Here is a 20,845-nt window from a genome sequence, read left to right as displayed (position 1 = left end):
TCAACAGCTTCAGATTATTCAAGACCTTTTCTATTTCTGCTTAGAATATCCCTACCATTTACCACCTGAAATTAAGTATAATGAACTTCTCATAATGAGGATACATTATGCATGAACATTTCTGATTTAAGGGCAAAAACAGATTCCAAAGATACCAAAGGGTATCATTTTGTTCATTCATTAAAGAAATAGAACTGCTATTCAAAAATATTACTAGCAGGAACATTTTCTTCTATATGACCAATAGTCTGCAGGAAACACTAAAAAAAAAAAAAGAACAATTTCTTTAAATATGGATGTCAGAAATCTACCCATTTGGCACATTTAATCAGGGAAACATGAAATAATAGCAAGCAATCATTTTTTTTTTTTTTTTTTGGCTATCCTATGCAGTGAAAAGATATATCCTGTAAATACCAATGAGACACAGCAAAATATTTAATTTCTTTAGAAAACATTAAATAAATTAAACTGAATTTTCAAGGAGTATTCTTTTCTGGGGAGAAAAAAAAAAAACATGTTTAGAAAGTAACATTCAAAAATAAGTATAAATATGTTGAAATTCTTTGCACCAAATGAAAAAATCTTAAACTCCTTGGGGGAACAAAAACCTATCAATACTCTGAGGAAAGATGACTTGTGGAAGATAATACCATATATACTTTAAAAACGTTTAACAGTTCCAAAACCCATACACAGCACATGATCAGTAAAGACATGACATGAATCCAATGTGTAGAAAAGTTAAATCTTTATTAAAAGTTTAGAACATGTAGAAATCAATTCTTTTTATTTACTATTGAAAAAAGGTAAGAACATTAATACCATTAATCAGACATACTAAGATCCTTGTGTATAGTGAATTTTCACCAAATTTTAAGACTGAATTGTGAAGAATGCTTTACAAAAATCATCATTTAAGGAAAATTTTAGTAAGGAATAATACAGTATAGAAATTATCCTTTTAAACAACTGTACTCAATGACCCCCTCCCGGTTAAAAGTTTATGACAAAGTTTCTTAGCATCAGGGAGAAAAGTAAAAGTAAAGCACTCAATTTCTTCTAGCCAAAAAAAATAATGAAAAATATATGCAAAAGAGGAAGGCTTTTTATTATTTTACTTCAAGATTCTGTTCTACAATGCCTCTCCTAGAAAATACACAACCACAAGTGTAACTTCTCATCTCACCTTCTTCTCCGATTTCCATTGTTCCCTGATGGCCTTGTGATCTGAGTAGACACAATCTGACAGTGGACAGTCCCCATGAGTAACATAAGGCACAAGGGTCCGAGGACTTCACTTACATTCACGATAGGCATCATAAAATATAACACGAGTGCTATCACTGAAAGGAAAAGGTTTCAAAATGGAAACCATTAGGGCTCGTCTTTAAAATCAATTCTAATAACCATACAGATTATTTCTCCAAAAATCTATCATGTAAAAAGGATACAGGTGAAAGCACATAATTTCCTTCAATACAATCCACCTGCACATTAGCTGGGTGAAAACCTGAAGCCCTACATCACAGAGCAAGTGAAAAATGATGTGTCCAGAGGATATGCCTTTCTGGCAAGACGATAGTCTAGGTATTTCTAGATATTTCCACCACAAAACAACTAGCTGTCATATAATCCTTTGTACTGTTGCTCTGCTCAGAGGAATAGTATTTTCCAAGGCCCAGAGTTATATGTAGCGATTAGTAGATTTAAGATTTGAACCCAGGCAGCTAGGCTCCAGAGTCTTTTTTGAGAGGTGGGGGGCGGGGTGGGGGTTGCACAGTGTGACATGTGAGATCTTAGTTTCCAGACCAGTGATAGAACCCAGGCCCCTGCAGTGGAAGCATGGAGCCCTAACCACTAGACCGACAGGGAATTCCTAGAGTCCTTACTGTTAACTGCTATGCTACATTGCCTCTCTGCATGTGCGAAATGTCCAAAGATATAAAAAATGAAAGAAACAGAAAAATATTACAAATTATCTCCCAAAACTTCCAGATACAAGTTTACAGATTAGTTCTTTCAGACTTGCTCATAAAGATGATTCTTGTGCTATACGAACTTTTCTATGTGGAGAAAAATTAATTTCATTCCCTAATACCCTGAAGCAGAGAAGGCGATGGCACCCCACTCCAGTACTCTTGCCTGGAAAATCCCATGGACGGAGGAGCCTGGTAGGCTGCAGTCCATGGGGTCGCTGAGGGTCGGACACGACTGAGCGACTTCACTTTCACTTTTCACTTTCCTGCATTGGAGAAGGAAATGGCAACCCACTCCAGTGTTCTTGCCTGGAGAATCCCAAGGATAGTGGAGCCTGGTGGGCTGCCGTCTAAGGGGTTGCACAGAGTCAGACACAACTGAAGTGACTTAGCAGCAGCAGCAGCAATACCCTGAAGAGCATTCTTGCCTTGAAAACCCCATCAACAGTATGAAAAGGCAAAAATATATGATACTGAAAGATGAACCTCCCAGGTCAGTAGGTGTCCAATATGCCAATGGAAAAGAAGAGAGAAATAGCTCCACAAGGAATGAAGAGGCTGAGCCAGAGCGGAAATGACGCCCAGTGGTGGAAGTGTCAGGTGGTGAAAGTAAAGATGGATGCTGTAAAGACCAGTATTGCATAGGAACCTAGAATGTTATGTCCCTAAATCAAGGTAAATTGGAAATAGTCAAACGGGAGATGGCAAGAGTGAACATCGAAGGAGTAAGGGGCTGAAGACACTGAGACACTGCAGCAGTGCTGGAAAATAACAACAGCAATACATGTACCACCCTCCACTCTCTGCCCAGACAAAATAACCTTTAAGCAACAGTAAAACAAAAATATTTCAGATTAAAAAACTAAGGATTTCTCACCAAAGGCCTGCATTACTTCTAATCCTTAAAATGTGGATCCTCAAGAAGGAATGAAGAGTATTGCAAATGGTAAATACCTTGGTAAAATTAAACACAATTTGTCATTTTACTCTATTTAAAATGTATTGGCTGATTTAAAACAAAAATTGTTATCTTGTGGGGTTTATAATATATGAACTTATAATGCATATGGCAACTGTATTGCAAAGGGTTCAGTTCAGTTCAGTTTAGTCACTCAGTCGTGTCTGACTCTTTGCAACCCCATGAATTGCAGCACGCCAGGCCTCCCTGTCCATCAACAACTCCCGGAGTTCACACAAACTCATGTCCATCAAGTCAGTGATGCCATCCAGCCATCTCATCCTCTGTCGTCCCCTTCTCCTCCTGCCCCCAATCCCTCCCAGCATCAGAGTCTTTTCCAATGAGTCAACTCTTCGCATGTATTGCATGCGAAAACTTCGCAAAGTATTGCAGTTTCAGCTTTAGCATCAGTCCTTCCAAAGAACTCCCAGGGCTGATGTCCTTTAGAATGGACTGGTTAGATCTCCTTGCAGTCCAAGGGACTCTCAAGAGTCTTCTCCAACACCACAGTTCAAAAGCATCAATTCTTCGGCATTCAGCCTTCTTCACAGTCCAACTCTCACATCCATACATGAACACTGGAAAAACCTTAGCCTTGACTAGACGGACCTTTGTTGGCAAAGTAATGTCTCTGCTTTTGAATATGCTGTCTAGGTTGATCATAACTTTTCTTCCAAGGAGTAAGTGTCTTTTAATTTCATGGCTGCAGTCACCATCTGCAGTGATTTTGGAGCCCCCCAAAAATAAAGTCTGACACTGTGTCCACTGTTTCCCCATCTATTTGTAATGGGTAGGGGAATTAAATGAACCTAGAAAACTGCAAGGTTTTTATACAACAGGCAAAGTGCCCAGGGTCATTACTTGGGAGTAAGGAAAGACATGGAATGTTGGGAGTGCCTTTAGATCAGGTCATTACTCTCTTAGGTATTAGCCAAGAGAAATGAAAGCGTATGTGCACACAAACATTTGTATCTGCATATTCATAGCAGTTATATTTGTAATAGTCCCATATTGAAAAAAATTCAAATATCCATCAACAGGTGAAAATATAAACAATGTCCCATTCATAAAATGGAATGCTACCCAGCAACGGGAATCAAGTACTGATGCATACAACAACAAGAGTGAATTTCAAAATAATTTTCCTACTAAGTCAATCAAAAAAAGAGCACAAATTCTACTCTACTTACATAAAATTCTAGAAAGCGCAAACTAATCTGTATTAGTAGAAAGCTGGTAAGTGATTTCTAAGAGAGAACAAAGGAGACAGAGGAGAGGGATGAATTATAAACGGGCAAATGAAAACTTTGGGGAAGGGTGGATTTGCTCATTACCTTGATTTATTATATACCTTGATTATATTTTCACAGATATATATATATATATATGTCAGTTGCATTGCATTGTACACTTTAAATAAATTCTAATTATTATACATTCAAAAAACAGTGTGAAAATCGACATTTTAGGAATCAGTGAACTAAAATGGACAGGAATGGGCAAATTTAATTCCAATGACCATTATATCTACTATTGTGGGCAAGAAATCCTTAGAGGAATAGAGTGGCCTTATAGTCAACAAAAGAGTTCAAAATGCAGTACTTGGATACTATCTCACAAATGACAGAATCACCTTGGTTCATTTTCAAGGCAAACCATTCAACATCACAGTAATCTAAGTCTATGCCCCAATCACTAATGCCGAAGAAGAATGGTTCCACGAAGATCTACAAGAGCTTCTAGAACTAACAGCAAAAAAAGATGTCCTTTTCATCATAAGGGATTGGAATGCAAATAAGTAGGAAGTCAAGAGATACCTGGAGTAACAGGCAAGTCTGGCCTTGGAGTACAAACTGAAACAGGGCAGAGGCTAATAGTTTTGCCAAGAGAATGCACTGGTCACAGCAAACACCCTCTTCCAACAACACAAGAGAAGATTCTACACATGGACATCACCAGATGGTCAGTAGCAAAATCAGATTGATTATATTATTTGCAGTCGAAAATTGAGAAGCTATATACAGTCAGTAAAAAGAAGACCTAGAGCTGACTGTGGCTCAGATCATGAGCTCTTTATTGCCAAATTCAGACTTAAATTGAAGAAAGTAGGGAAAAACCACTAGACCATTCAGGTATGACCTAAATAAAATCCTTTCTGATTATAGAATGGAAGTGACAAACAGATTCAAAGGATAGGATCTGATAAAGTCCGTGAAGAACTATGGATGGAGGTTCACAACATTGTACAGGAGGCGGTGACCAAAACATCCCCAAGAAAAAGAAATGCAAAAAGGCAAAACGGTTGTCAGAGGAGGCCTTACAAATAGCTTAGAAAAGAAGAGAAGCTAAAGGTAAAGGAGAAAAGGAAAGATACACCCATCTGAATGTAGAGTTGCAAAGAATATCAACAAAAGATAAGAAAGCCTTCTTAAGTGAACAGTGCAAAGAAATAGAGGAAAACAATAGAATGGGAAATACTAGATATCTCAAGAAAATTAGAGATAACAAGGGAACATTTCATGCAAAGATGGGCACAATAAAGGATAGAAACAGTATGGATCTAACAGAAGCATGAGATATTAAAAAAGAGGTGGCAAGAATACATAGAAAAACTGTACAAAAAAGGTCTTAATGACCCAGATAACTATGATGGTATGTTACTTACCTAGAGCCAGACATCCTGGAGTGTGAGTCAAGGGGGCCTTAGGCAGCATTACTATAAACAAAACTAGTGGAGGTGATGGAATTCCAGCTGAGCTATTTCAAATCCTAAAAGATGATGCTGTGAAAGTGCTGTACTCAATATGCCAGCAAATTTGAAAAACTCAGCAGTGGCCACAGGACTGGAAGAGGTCACTTTTCATTCCAATCCCAAAGAAGGGCAATGCCAAAGAATATTCAAACTATCACACAATTGCACTCATTTCACATGCTAGCAAGGAAATACTCAAAATCCTTCAAGTCAGGCTTCAATAGTACGTGAATCGGCAATTTTCAGATGTACAAACTGGATTAAGAAAAAGTGGAGGAACCAGAGATTAAATTGCCAACATCCACTAGATCATAGTTAAAGCAAGAGAATTCCAGAAAAACTTTTTGCTTCACTGACATTAAAGCCTTTGACTGTGTGGATCACAACAAACTGTGGAAAATTCTTCAAGAGCTGGGAATACCAGACCACCTGATCTGCCTCCTGAGAAACGTGTATGTAGATCAAGAAGCAACCATTAGAACCAAACATGGAACAACAAAACTGGTCCAAAATTGGGAAAGGAGTACATCAAGGCTGCAAATTGTCACCCTGATTATTTAACTTATATGCAGAGTACATCATGTGAAATGCCAGGCTGGATGAAACACAAGCTGGAATCAAGATTGCTGGAAGAAATATCAATAACCTCAGATATGCAGATGACACCACCCTAATGGCAGAAAGCGAAGAGGAATTAAAGAACCTCTTGATGAAGGTAAAAGAGAAGACTGAAAAAGCTGGCTTAAAACTTAACATTCAAAAAATTAAGATCATGGCATCTGGTCCCATCACTTCACAGCAAATAGATGGGGAAAAGATGGAAACAGTGACAGACTATTTTCTTGGGCCCCAAAATCATTGTGATGGTGACTGCTGCCACGAAATTAAAAGATACTTGCTCCTTGGAAGAAAAGCTATGACAAACCTAGATAGTGTATTAAAAAGCAGAGACATCACTCACTTTGCAGACAAAGGTCCATCTAGTCAAAGATCTGTTTTTTCCAGTATTCATGTAAGATGTGAGAGTTGGACCATAAAGAAGGCTGAGCGCTGAAGAACTGATGCTTTTGAACTGTGATGTTGGAGAAGACTCTTGAGAGTCCCGTGGACAGTAAGGAGATCAAAGCAGTCACCCTAAAGGAAATCAGTCCTGAATATTCATTAGAAGGACTGATGCTGAAGCTGAAGCTCCAATATTTTGGCCATATGATGTGAAGAGACTATTTGCTGCTGAAGACCCTGATGCTAGGAAAGACTCAAACAGAAAGGGGAGGCAGACGAGGAGATGGTTGAATGGCATTATTGACTCAGTGATGTGAGTTTGAGCAAATTCTAGGAGACAGTCAAGGACAGGGAAGCCTGGTATGCTGCAGTCCATGGGGTTGCAAAGAGTCAGACATGACTGAGGAACTGAACAACAATACCCTGATACCCAACAAACACAACAGCAGCAAGAAAACAATAAACTACAGACCTTGCAGACTTGTGAAAATGGATACAAATTTACCTCTAAAATGTTAAGTACCATGAAGGCAAGGATATTTGTCTATTTTGTTCACTGCCATACCGAGATAGTATCTGGCGCAGAGTATACACGCAATTATTTGTTGAATGAATGATTAAAATACTTCAATGTAAATTTGATAATATAGCAAGAGAATAATTCACCAAGACCACATAGGGTTTATGCTAGAAGGAGAGTAGGAAATCTTTCTCAGAGCCTAAAAGAGTACTTGGCACAGACATGTTAGACACTTAAGGAATTGCTGACTGAGACAGAATCTATGAAATTTAATATTTTAATAGGATGTAGTTTTGATCATGTGCATACATGTCATCTCAATTACCAATTGTGTAAAAGGCCTTTGTCCCTAATTCCTGGGAGGTAACTCTTGGAATTTCCCAAGTGTTGGAAAGTATCTTTGTTTTCATGGTGGGTCCCTCGGACCACACCAGGTAATATATGCCAATAAAATGACTAAGAATAGGAGTAGCCATACCAGAAATACCAACTATGTAATTAGAGGGCTGGGGCTCTGAACTACATTATATTACCCTGATCTCTGGGGAGGGAACAGGAGCTAAAGACTGAGTTTAACTCCATGGCCAGTGACTCAATCAACCAGGCCTACATAATAAACCCTCAATGAAAACTCTGAATTCCAAAGCTTGGGTGAGTTTCTCTGGTTGGTCATACCTTGTGCATATTGCTATCCATCGGAGATAGAAGGTAACACATCCCTAAAGATGACAAAAACTTCCTGATTGGAGCCCGCCCAGACTTTGCCCTGTACGTCTCTCCTAATTTGTATCCTTCTGCTATAATAAAACTGTAAATACAGCACTTTCCTGAATGCTTTGAGTTATTCTGGTGAATTATCAAACCTGAGGGAATGAGTGGGGGACCCTGAAAGGCTGATCAGAGTAAGGATAGCCCTGCTGCTGCTAAGTCACATCAGTCGTGTCCGACTCTGTGTGACCCCATAGACGGCGGCCCACCAGGCTCCCCCGTCCCTGGGATTCTCCAGGCAAGAACACTGGAGTGGGTTGCCACTGCCTTCTCCAATGTATGAAAGGGAAAAGTGAAAGTAAAGTCGCTCTGTCGTGTCCGACTCTTTGCGACCCCATGGTCTACAGCCTACCAGGCTCCTCCGTCCATGGGATTTTCCAGGCAAGAGTACTGGAGTGGGGTGCCATTGCCTTCTCCAAGGATAGCCCTAGGGATCCCCAAAGTAAGGCTGGTATCTTGGGAAGGACTGTGCCTTTAACATGTGAAGTCTGGTCCAATTCTAGAACTGAAAACACATTCCATAAAATTAAACATCTGTTCCTGATTTGTATTAATCTTAAATGTCAATCTTTACTAAAATACTAGGAATGTAAAAAATATGTTAACATGCAACCAACAACAACAAAAAAAAGAATATATAAGTAGTACTCACTTTGACAGCACATATACTAAAGAACATATAAGCAAAATCAACATGCATCATATTAATGAAGACATTTTGAACAGAAACAAAACAGGGTGACCACTCTTCCTGTTAACACTGCTCTAAATATGTAAACTAATTCTATGAAATCAAATGTATGGTAAAAGACCAACTTTTCATTACACTAACAATTCGGCTGTATAATTAGAAAATCCTAGAGAAGCACTGAAAAACTGTTAGAAAAAATGAGAGTTTAGAAAACGGCTGGTTATAACAATTTTAATACAAACTAAAATCTTGCAAATATAACAGCAAATACTAGTAAAAATACATAAGCAAATAAAAAGCCTCATACCTAAAGCAGCAACAACAAAAATAAAGGCAAACTATTTTCCTTTAATATGGAACTTCCCTGATAGCTCAGTTGGTAAAGAATCTGCCTGCAATGCAGGAGACCCTGGTTCGATTCCTGGGTCAGGAAGATCCCCTGGAGAAGGGATAGGCTACCCATTCCAGTAGTTTTGGGCTTCCCTTGTAGCTCAGCTGGTAAAGAATCCGCCTGCAATGCAGGAGACCTGGGTTCGATCCCTGGGTTGGGAAGTTCCCCTGGAGAAGGGAAAGGCTATCCACTCCAGAATTCCATGGACTGTATAGTTCATGGGGTTGCAAAGAGTTGGACACGACTGAGCAACTTTTACTTTCAAGCATCCTCTGATGGATGACATACATAAACAAAGTGTGGTCTATACACACAGTCAGTTACTATTCACCCTCAGAAAGGAAAGAAATATTGGCACAGGCTACAAATGGATAAATCCTGAAGACATTATGCTCAGTGATATACAGTATGATTCTATTTATGTGAGATAGCTAGAGGAGTCAAATTCATACAGTCAGAAAGCAGAATGGTAGTTGTCTGGCGCTGGGGATAGGAGGAAGTGGAGAGTTATTAATTTAAGGGTACAGAGTTTCAATTTGGAAAAATGAAAAAAGCTCTAGAGATGGATGGTGGTAATAGCACACTAGTAACGTGAATAGACTTAGTATCACTGAACTGTATACTTAAAAATGTTAGATGGTAAATTTTATGTGTATTCTACCATACGGAAAAAAAAAATGAGCTTAACAAGATCTAAGCAAGCTTTGTAAGAAAAAAATAAATTCCTACAAAGCTTTACAAAAAGATATAATAGAAGACTTGACTAAAAGGAGAAAAATACCAATTTTCTCTCTATTCCCTCCAAATATATATCTATATTTTGGAGTGGGGTATGGGGAGTTCCAGTCCAAATTTCAATTTTTTTTGGTCTTTGATCATGATAAAATATTCTAAATTATTTTGCAAAAAGTAAGCAAGTAAGAATACCTAAGAGAAAATGTTGGAAAAAACAGAATAATCGAGGAATACTTGTCCTGCTCAATGTTACTACATATTAAATAGCTACATTAATTAAAGAAATATGGCACTGATATGAAAATAACCAGGCAAATTGATGGTACAGAATATATGGTCCAGAAATGGACCACAGCATATGTGAAAATTTAATATATATAATTTATCTCAACAAGAAAGGAAATTCTTTAATAACAAACATGTGGAAAAATATTTAACTTCATCCTTATAAGTAACCAAAGAAATGCAAATTAAACAAGCAAAATACTAACTTTTGTATATCAAATTAGGTAACATTTTTTAAATTATGATAATGCTGATAAGATTGTGGTAAAACACAATCTACTACTTTCCAAAAGAACTGTCACCAGCAGTTTCACTATATGCACTAAAAACCTTAATATCCTTAAGGTCTTTGATCTGTTAATTTTATTTCAGAGAATAAACTCCAAATATATAATATATGAAAAATTTTGTTCATGATGGCATTAATTAATAGGGAAATCCTAAAAACAACCTAAATGTTCACTAAATCAGAAAGCTCATGTGAATTATGGTACTTTTATATAATGGAATATTAAATAGTTATAAAAAGTGTTTATGGTAAATCCTTATGATAGACTCATACAGACTTTAAAATATTGGGTTGGCCAAAAAGTTTGTTAAAGTTTTCCATAACATCTTAACAGAAAACCCAAGAAAGCTTTTTGGTCAACTTAATAGTATGAAATGATGGTGTGTCCACATGATGGAACATTATGCAGCAATTAAATTATATTTTTGAAGACAATTTTTAAAAACTGATGCATATAAAAGAAAATAAAAATCACCCCAAATTCTATCACCCTAACCCAACCTTCCCCTTTCACCTACTCTTTCTTCTAATTCACATCTATCTGCTCAGGAATCACTATATCTACATTGCCCTCTTTCAGGAAGTGTTTCTGGTAAGCAACAGAGTACAGTGAAGAGCATACACTGCGTCCCTATACATAGTGAGAAGAGAGAAAACATCAGGTAGTGATGTGTGACACACAGTCCCCCCCTGTGACAGTGACTGAGGGGTGGCAGGACTATTTAGAAAGTACAGATACGGCAAGTTTATGAAAGCTACATCTGAGTGCAGATCTTAAAGATGAGAGAAAAGACAGTCATGTGAAAAACCTTACAATTATTTCAATCAGAAAGAAAAGCCCTGGGTGAGGAAAAGAAAAAGGCCTCTGCCTGCAGTGAGCAAGGAAGAAAGTGCTAAGACATGGCATCCGAGAGTTCAGCCGAGGAGCAACCACGTAGGGCACTGGAGGCCCTGGTGAGGAGGTTTGGGCTTCTATTCTAAGAGCAATAAGAAGTCACTAAAGGGTTTTAAGCAGGGAAATGTGATATAGGTTCCATTTCAAAAGATTTCTAAATAGACATTTCTCCATAGAAGACATACAAATGGCTAACAAACACATGAAAAGATGTTCAACATCACTCATTATCAGAGAAATGCAAATCAAAACCACAATGAGGTACCATTTCACGCCAGTCAGTATGTCTGCGATCCAAAAGTCTCCAAGCAATAAATGCTGGAGAGGGTGTGGAGAAAAGGGAACCCTCTTACACTGTTGGTGGGAATGCAAACTAGTACAGCCACTATGGAGAACAGTGTGGAGATTCCTTAAAAAACTGGAAATAGAACTGCCTTATGATCCAGCAATCCCACTGCTGGGCATACACACTGAGGAAACCAGAAGGGAAAGAGACACGTGTACCCCAATGTTCATCGCAGCACTGTTTATAATAGCCAGGACATGGAAGCAACCTAGATGTCCATCAGCAGATGAATGGATAAGAAAGCTGTGGTACATATACACAATGGAGTATTACCCAGCCATTAAAAAGAATACATTTGAATCAGTTCTAATGAGGTGGATGAAACTGGAGCCTATTATACAGAATGAAGTAAGCCAGAAAGAAAAACACCAATACAGTATACCAACACATATATATGGAATTTAGAAAGATGGTAATGACAACCATGTATGTGAGACAGCAAAAGAGACACAGATGTATAGTACAGTCTTTTGGACTCTGTGGGAGAGGGAGGGGGGGATGATTTGGGAGAATGGCATTAAAACATGTATAATATCATATAAGAAACGAATCACCAGTCCAGGTTCGATGCAGGATACAGGAAGCTTGGGGCTGGTGCACTGGGATGACCCAGAGGGATGGCATGGGGAGGGAGGCAGGGGGGTGGTTCAGGATGAGGAACACGTGTACACCCATGGCGGATGCATGTTGATGTATGGCAAAACCAATACAATATTGTAAAGTAAAAAATAATAATAATAATAAAAAATTAAAAAAAAAAAAAAGAGATTTCACATAAAAAAAAAAGATTTCTCTAACTGTTGTGAAAAGAATGATGGGTAGAAAGAAAACTCAGAATAGACATTGTTCCAGTGATCAAGGCAAAGGGATGCTGGGGCTGTGGCCTATGATGGTGGCAGCAGAGACTGGGTTAGGTGCTCAAGGCATATTCCGGAGGTCAGACTTACAGACATGGTTACAGATGGGATGTAAGAGTTGACGACAGAGTAGAAGGGAGTGAAAGTATTAGTTGCTCAGTTGCATCTGACTCTTTGCAACTCCATGATTGCAGCCCACCAGGCTCCTCTGTCCATGGAATTCTTCAGGCAAGAATACTAGAGTGGGTAGCCATTCCCTTCTCCAGGGGATCTTCCCAACCCAGAGATAAAACCCAGGTCTCCTGCACTAAAGGTAGATTCTTTACCCTCTGAGCCATTAGGGTAATAGGAAGACTTAATTTTTCACTTGAAAATTGGGTGGTTGATGGAATCATGTAATGAAATGGGGGGAGATCTGAAGAAGAATCAGTTTAGTTCAGTCGCTCAGTCTGACTCTTTGTGACCCCATGAACCGCAGTACGCCAGGCCTCCCTGTCCATCACTAACTCTCAGAGTCTACCCAAACCCATGTCCATTGAGTTGGTGATGCAATCCAGCCATCTCATCCTCTGTCATCCCCTTCTCCTCCTGCCCTCAACCTTTCCCAGCATCAGGGTCTTTTCAAATGAGTCAGCTCTTCACATCAGGTGGCCAAAGTACTGGAGTTTCAGCTTCAACATCAGTCCTTCCAAGGAATACCCAGGACTGATCTCCTTTAGGATGGATTGGTTGGATCTCCTTGCAGTCCAAGGGACTCTCAAAAGTCTTCTCCAACACCACAGTTCAAAAGCATCAATTCTTCGGTGCTCAGCTTTCTTTATAGTCCAACTCTCACATCCATACATGACTACTGGAAAAACCATAGCTTTGACTAGATGGACCTTTGTTGGCAAAGTAATGTCTCTGCTTTTCAATATGCTGTCTAGGTTGGTCATAACTTTCCTTTCAAGGAGTAACTGTCTTTTAATTTCATGGCTGCAATCACCATCTGCAGTGATTTTGGAGCCCCCAAAAATAAAGTCAGCCACTGTTTCCCATGAAGTGATGGGACCAGATGCCATGATCTTAGTTTTCTGAATGTTGAACTTTAAGCCAACTTTTTCACTCTCCTCTTTCACTTTCATCAAAAGGCTCTTTAGTTCTTTACTTTCTGCCATAAGGGTGGTGTCATCTGCATATCTGAGGTTATTGATATTTCTCCCAGCAATCTCGATATCTGCCTGTGCTTCCTCCAGCCCAGCGTTTCTCATGATGTACTCTGCACATAAGTTAAATAAGCAGGGTGACAATATACAGCCTTGACGTACTCCTTTTCCTATTTGCAACCAGTCTGTTGTTCCATGTCCAGTTTAGCGTGTACAAAAGAAGATTGTAAAAAAATTAAAATTCAATTATATCCAAATATAACTTAAGTTCAAGATACCTATTAAATCTTCATATGGAAATGTCAAATAGGCAGTTGGCTTTACAAGCCTATGTTTTCCCTGCTGGCTCGGACGGTAAAGCGTCTGCCTATTATGCAGAAGACCTGGGTTTGATCCCTGGGTTGGGAAGATCCCCTGGAGAAGGAAATGGCAAACCATTCCAGTACTCTTGCCTGGAAAATCCCACGGACAGAGGAGCCTGGTAGGCTATAGTCCATGGGGTCGCAAAGAGTTGGACATGACTAAGCGACTTTACTTTCACTTTACAAGCCTGAAGTTCAGCAGAGGTCAGTTTGAAGATATTATTTTGAGAATCACCTTGTTAAAGGAACAAGGTTTGATAAGAGTACCTAGAGAAAAGAATCTGGGATCTAACCTTGAGGATTCAAGGCTCAGTCAGAAGAAAAGTTTACAAAGGTCTGGTCAATGAGACAGGTGGAAAGAAATTGAAGAGAGAAGAGTTAGACAATCATATCTGCTCTCTCTAAACAAATAAATTTAAGATGATCTCGAAATAGTGAATGTCCCTTCATTTTTTTGTACATGAAACCATCAAATGAAAGGGTAAATATAAGAACAGGAAGGTCTGCATGATGTAATAGCATAAGCAGCAAAAAGAAACTCATAGTTTATCCAAACTTCTCCAATTACCTTGCATGAGGTAAAGCAGTAGCAGCCAAACAAAGATTCTTAAAGAGGTAACTTGAATCCACCAACTGCTGAAAAGTGGAAAAAACACAACTCGAACAAGCCCCTTCCGAGTCAGAGATGTCCATGGAATTTCAGGTTTGGCTTTGGCAAATGTTGAGCCTTTAAATATACATAAAACAAAATGTCAAACATTTTCATACACGAACGCCCACTTGTAACACTACACTAAAAACAAGTGCGAGCAAAAATTAGCACATAACTTGTTCAGTTAAAAAGAATCCACTTAGATGTTCCAAACATATACTAACCTCAGTCAGCCTCCTTTGAATGATATACAATACATTTTTCTTCATTTCACAGCAGTAGGTCTCCAAATTCATCTCTCTTTCACCCTCACGGAAACCTTGCAATTTACATAGCCACATTAAGCAAAGGGGAAAGAAGGCTAAAGCCTGGATGATGAGGGAAGAACACTACTTTGGGGAATTTAGAGACGATATCTAAGAAGAATCTTTAGCACTCCAAGGAAATAACATGATGATATACCTAAAAGAAACAAGTCAACTTTAGAACTCACCTCTGATTAAGTCAACATCAATCAAGTCTGCCTTTATGTGACCCATCTTTTTTGGTTTGTTTTTGAAGCCCTAGAATAAAACAAAACAAAAAAACAGAAATAAAGTTTTGAGAATCCCCTTTAAAACAAAAGATAAACTTACATCTTTTTTCTCTATTCCTGACTCCCATTTACTGGTACATTTAATCCTAATGCCCTTAAAGGAATCTGTCGTTAGTATTTGTTTAAGTTTTATCAAGTAACACGTGCATATACTTTTATTATCTTTAAAAATAATCAAACAGTACCAAAAGGTCAGTAAGTGAAAAATAGGTAGTCCCTAACCCACCTTACCCACTTCTCCCAATTTTATTCATTAAAAACAAATAGCTTTCATCTTTTTTAGCCCTTTTTCTTGTTGTTTACTTACATAGGTCTAAATAATATGTTTATACTGCTATTTTTCAACTTATTGATTTAAAAAATCATCTATGCACTCCAAATATATGAGAATTAAGCTCTCTTACACAGCACTAACTCCTACAACCTAACTTCCACCCAAAAACATTTATCTTCACAATACATTCAATTAATTTCTGGCAAATCAGTAATTAGTTGTTTATGAATGATTCCTTGTGTGCTGTATTTTTCCATTTATTCTATGATGTCAGTGAAAATAATTTATCAGTTTCCAAATACTCAAATGCCAGAAAATTAATCTAAGTCTTTTTTTTCCCTAAAGGAAAAAAAAAAAAATCCTGGAAACCCCCTTTCCAGGACCCAGCAAGATAGAATCTTGCTGCTACAGTTGGACGAGCTGCTGTCTGGGCCTGCTGCACGTCTGTCACCCCAGAACTTCTCGCTCCCTGATAATCCCCTTCCCCATCTCTGCAGTGAGTCACTGCTCTATCCACGTTCCTGGGGCACATTCCTTTAGCAGCTTCCTGAGAAAACGGGTCACAGAAGATCACGTTCTCAATCCTTGTATGTCTGAAAAATTTACTCTGCCCTTATACTTGATTAAAAGCTACACTCGAGGATTCCCCTGGTGGTCCAGTAGTTAGGAATCTGCCTGCCAATGCAGGGGGCATGGGTTTGACCCCTGGTCCAGAGAGATTCCACATGCCACGGGGCAATTTAAGCCCTTGTGTCACAACTATGAGTCCACACACCCTAGAGCCTGTGCTCTGCAACAAGAGAAGCCACAGCAATGAGAAGCCTGCACACAACAATGAAGGCCCAGTGCAGCCAAAACCAATACAAATAAAGCTGCATTAGATGCAGAATTCTGAGTTGTTAATCATCTTCCCTCAGGAATTAAGACACCGTTTCATGGTTTTCTAGCTTCCAATGTTGCTGTTGCAAACTCCAATGCCATTCTGATTCCTGATCCTTTGAATGTAAATTCTTTCCTCTTAATCCTCACTTTATCCATGGTGTTCAGAATGATGTCTTTTTTTTTTTTGACAGAAGTAACATTCATGATAAATCATGTACTTTATCACATAATGATATGCCTTGATATACGAGTCTTTTATCATTTACTGTGCTGAGAATCCCTTCCATATAGAAATACATGTCTTTCAGTTTTAGGGACATTTTCTCATAATTTATATTTAAATTTCTTCTAAGACTTTTAACTTTTCTATTTTCTACCTCTTTTGTCTTTTTGTTCTGCTTTCTAGAAATTTCTTCAAATACTTCTATTGAATTTTTCATTTTGGAGCAGAGACTGCCACCCTGTCCTGCCTGCCATGCCATCCACCGCACATGCTGGGCTGTCACTCCAGGACTTGTTTCAGACAGGCAAGCTCCCCCATCCATTAAGCCAGTCTCTGTCACGGACTCCAAGCTCTTTCTTTGGTCTGGAAGCTGCACGGAGCACAGACCTTGGAGGCCTGTGGGGTGCAGCCCAACAGAGGAGTGTGAACTCTAAGGCAAAACTATCCTTCACTAGAGTCCTAATGAAGTCCAGACAGGACACAGTGGTGAGTAAGTGTGAACTGATTCCAGGGCTGGTTTGTTGTTGCTTTTGAAGCTAGACTTTGCCATATTTCACCACGGATTAAGTGGAGGGGAGGGTTGAGGAGAAGGTAGAAGCAAGCGTTTCTATTTTAGACGCTAGAAACATTTATTAAAGTGGGGAAACCAAGTGTCCCACTTCTCACACCGTTCACTGAACTCAGGGTGGGCAAGGTGTGAGTGAAGAAGCTGGAAGGAAACTTGAGGAGCCATAGGAACTGCAGACACATTTATTCTCTCTGGGCTCGCAAGGCAGCTGTAACACAGCCATGCTGTATTCTCTGATGGCTGACCCAGCAGACACAGCCAAAATGCAGCTGCAAGGGCTTTTCAGGTGAGCTTATACAGGCACACAGAACAAAAGTGGCCCCGTGGCCAAGCGAGTATATCCTGATGCACAGGCACAGTGCTATAAATGATCTCAGCTATTACATAACCGTGTGACGTCACGGTTTACAGGATGTGGGGTGAGAGGCCGTAGGGCAAGAGCACCCGGCCACCGCCATCTTGGCTAACTGCTCCTTCCTACATTCCATCCCTGCAGGGTCTTTTGCCTCATAATACATGCACAGTCCATCTTCCATGATAGTCCCTTGGTGAGTTGATGCTGACCCTTGGATCCACATCCCATAACAGCAGTACAGGATACAACAAAGAGCACTCATCACCCAAGATGCAACCTGGAACTCATGTTACCTGCAAAAGCCCCCACAGGCATCAGGCCCACCCCTTCAAGGAGGGGATTTTGTGCTGTTCACAGGTCACCCACATGATTACATTTTTTAAATGTAAGGACACACAAAGGACACCGCTTTCACAAGACATAGCCTTTACAGTAAACACAACATCAACATAACAATTTCACTGATGCTGGATGCTTCCATTTGACCCAGTCTTCTGTAACCAGCCTGTGGCATATAGTTGGGCTATGCAGGTACCCTTGGGGAAGGACCTGGAACGTCTACTGGCATCTCTCCCAAGTGAATGCAAAGTGACACTGGCTCCCAGCTGTTATAGCTATAGAGAAAAAAGCATTAGCTGAGTCCACTACACGGTGGTAAGTGTCAACAGGCATGCATAGGTGGCACCGCCTCACTTAGTTCTCTGTGATCCACAGTCATCCCCCATGAGCATCAGGCTTCCGAACAGGCCACACGGGGGAGTTAAATGGACTGGACTCTAGGCGGGTTGTACAATGTCCACTTTTGCCAGCTCGGCAATGGTGGCGCCCGTTTCTTCATAGCCACCTGGTAGGTGATACTGTCTCTCAGCTGTCACCCTCCAATGCGCTGGCAGTAACTGTGGGGGATGCTTTGTATAGCCCCTCACAACAGCCTTCACCACAGGCATTCAGAGATGAAAGTCCCCCATGGAGGTCTGTAACATTAAGACTTGCAGAACATCTATCCCCAAAATATATTCTAGGATCAGGGACACATACACAGTATACACCTGCACAGGGAGTCACCCAATTTCTAAAGGTAAGGACACAGCTTTTACCTTAACCATTTGGCCGCCACAGCCATCAGTGTGTGCCCTATGATCGGAAACTCTTCTGGCTCACCATAATAAGCCTGCATTTGGCACCGGTGTCAACCAGGGCCATTACTCTGTATATTAGCCAGTGACCAGTGAATAGCAAGTTCCACGTGGGGCCTCCCAACCCCTCTTGGGCACTGTGGGCAGGCATGTTGGCCTGAGCCCTATTCAAGGTGGAAAAGGCCATCTGAAGGAGCACCCTTGGGCACCATAAAATATTTTAACTGAACTGCCGTATCTCTTGCTGTGTATGCGTCTCCCATTTGGTAAACTTCTGCTCAGTTCTCAGTCGCTTCCATAACTCTAGAAGTACGTGCTAAGTCAATTCAGTCATGTCCGATTCTTTGCAACCCTATGGACTGTAGCCCACCAGGCTCCTCTGTCCATGGGATTCTCCAGGCAAGAATACTGGAGTGGGTTGCCATGCTCTCCTCCAGGTGGTCTTCCTGACTCAGGGATCGGACCTGTGTCTCTTATGTCTCCTGCATTGGCAGGCAGGTTCTTTACCACTAGCACCACCTGGGAAGCCCCTCTAGGAATACAGCATTGGGCTGTTTATCAATTTTATTTCTGTCCATTCCCACTGCCAGTAAATCGGCCCACATCTGCATTTACATCACCTGGACAGGGTCTTTACCAGATTGGTCCCCCTTCTGGATCTTCACACTCCTAAAACCTTTGGCCTGCCACCACCCTCTATTTCTCCCAAGGTAGCCACCATCAAGGTGGCCTCATAGATGGGGCGCCCCACATAGGGTGCAGAATACAGATATCCAAAAGAGGTGAGCGGGGCATTGCTCAAAATAGCATCTCACGTGCTACCTATGAAATGCTTGTCATCTGAGCCTCAGGTATTTAGGTTAAACATCAGCTGCTTCATGCCCAGTTCTCTTATCACTTGAGTCAGTATCTGGGAGCTCTCCCATGTTCGCCCACATGGTGTGGATGGCAGTGTTAATCCATTCTATCAGGGTGTGTTTGGTTAGATGCATAAGCACTCTGCAATCTTTGTTTCAACAAGGGGTGAGTAGTTATAGATGCTAACTGCTCTGTCTCATCCCCGGAACAAATGATACCATCCACCCCTGCATCCTAGAGTTGCAAAAGCCACGCTGCCAAGGGTTCCCCTTCTTTTGCTGAAACTGCTTACCCAAGTTGACCAACTCCGTCTGAGTATATGGTCAATATGTTGTGAATTCAGTCACACTGGGGGCCCCTTGAGGATGTCCCTCCACCCCGGGCCACAGGTTGCTCATTCTTGACTTTCTATTGTACAACAGGCCTTGCTGACAAGTGGAGACCTGTGGTCTCAATGTTCATCATCGTTCAAGCTCCTTCACCAGGAACTCCTTCACCAGAACCCGGCATCTCAGCATCAAGCCCCCATAGCTTTGAACTGTGTCTGTGAGCATCTGTGCTGTATCTCAGTGTACTTTATGCATCTGATGGCAGGATATGTCCTAAGATAATTACTTCATCACTTTATGCTACTTTGGCTTACAAAAAGTTTCATAGGAATGCTCTACTTTTGGATAATGGGGGAAACCTGTATATTCATATTTACTGAACATGTTTTGTTTTATTAACACATAAAAAATGGTTTTGCAGGAAAGACTCAGGATCTGAAAGTCATGATAACTTTGCTGTATATGATGACTCACAAGCAAATTTGTAAATTATCTTTTGTGTTTCAAAATCCTGGTTTGCCTAACAGTTTTATTTCATTAGTATTAATAAGGAAAATTGTTTCAGAGGACTGGATAAAGAAGATGTGGTACATATACAGAATGGAATATTACTCAACCATTAAAAAGAAGGGAATAATGCCATGTGAAGCAATGTGGATGAACCTAGACAGTGCCATACTGAGGGAAATAAGTCAGACAGAGGAGGAGAAATATTATGGAATCTAAAAAGAAATGATACAAATGAACTTACAAAACAGAAGGAGACTCACAGACTTAGAGAATGAACTTATGGTTGCAGAGGGGCAGGGGCAAAGGATGGGAAGAAGGGCTAGTTAGGGAGTTTGGGATGGACATATACACACTGCTATATTTAACATAGGTAACCAACAAGGACCTACTGTACAGCACTTGGAACTCTGCTCAATGTTATTTGGCCACCTGGATGGGAGGGGAGTTTAGGGGAGAAGAGATACATGCATATGTATGGCTGAGTCCTT

General features: G+C 40.2%; 1 protein-coding gene and 1 long non-coding RNA gene across 12 annotated transcripts in view; one reads left to right on the top strand and one right to left on the bottom strand.

Moving 5' to 3' along the window:
- LOC132344857 (uncharacterized) overlaps window positions 1-20,311 on the top strand; it is a 29,290-nt gene extending 8,979 nt beyond the window's left edge. The window contains exons 2-3 of the long non-coding RNA XR_009493887.1: window positions 16,785-17,087; window positions 19,941-20,311. This is a non-coding gene — a long non-coding RNA (uncharacterized lncRNA). The remainder of the gene's footprint in view (window positions 1-16,784; window positions 17,088-19,940) is intronic.
- The window catches only part of PHTF1 (putative homeodomain transcription factor 1), an 83,170-nt gene that overhangs the window by 39,090 nt on the left and 23,235 nt on the right, over window positions 1-20,845 (bottom strand). For all 11 annotated transcript variants that reach the window (XM_059884739.1, XM_059884738.1, XM_059884740.1 and 8 more), the window contains exons 4-6: window positions 15,121-15,190; window positions 14,544-14,702; window positions 1,190-1,346 (exon numbers count right to left, since the gene is read on the bottom strand). In XM_059884739.1, the coding sequence (XP_059740722.1) occupies window positions 1,190-1,346; window positions 14,544-14,702; window positions 15,121-15,190 (386 nt within the window). The remainder of the gene's footprint in view (window positions 1-1,189; window positions 1,347-14,543; window positions 14,703-15,120; window positions 15,191-20,845) is intronic.

Source organism: Bos taurus, chromosome 3 (assembly GCF_002263795.3).
Source record: "Bos taurus isolate L1 Dominette 01449 registration number 42190680 breed Hereford chromosome 3, ARS-UCD2.0, whole genome shotgun sequence".
NCBI lineage: Eukaryota > Metazoa > Chordata > Mammalia > Artiodactyla > Bovidae > Bos > Bos taurus.
This window is presented reverse-complemented; position numbering and strand designations above follow the sequence as displayed.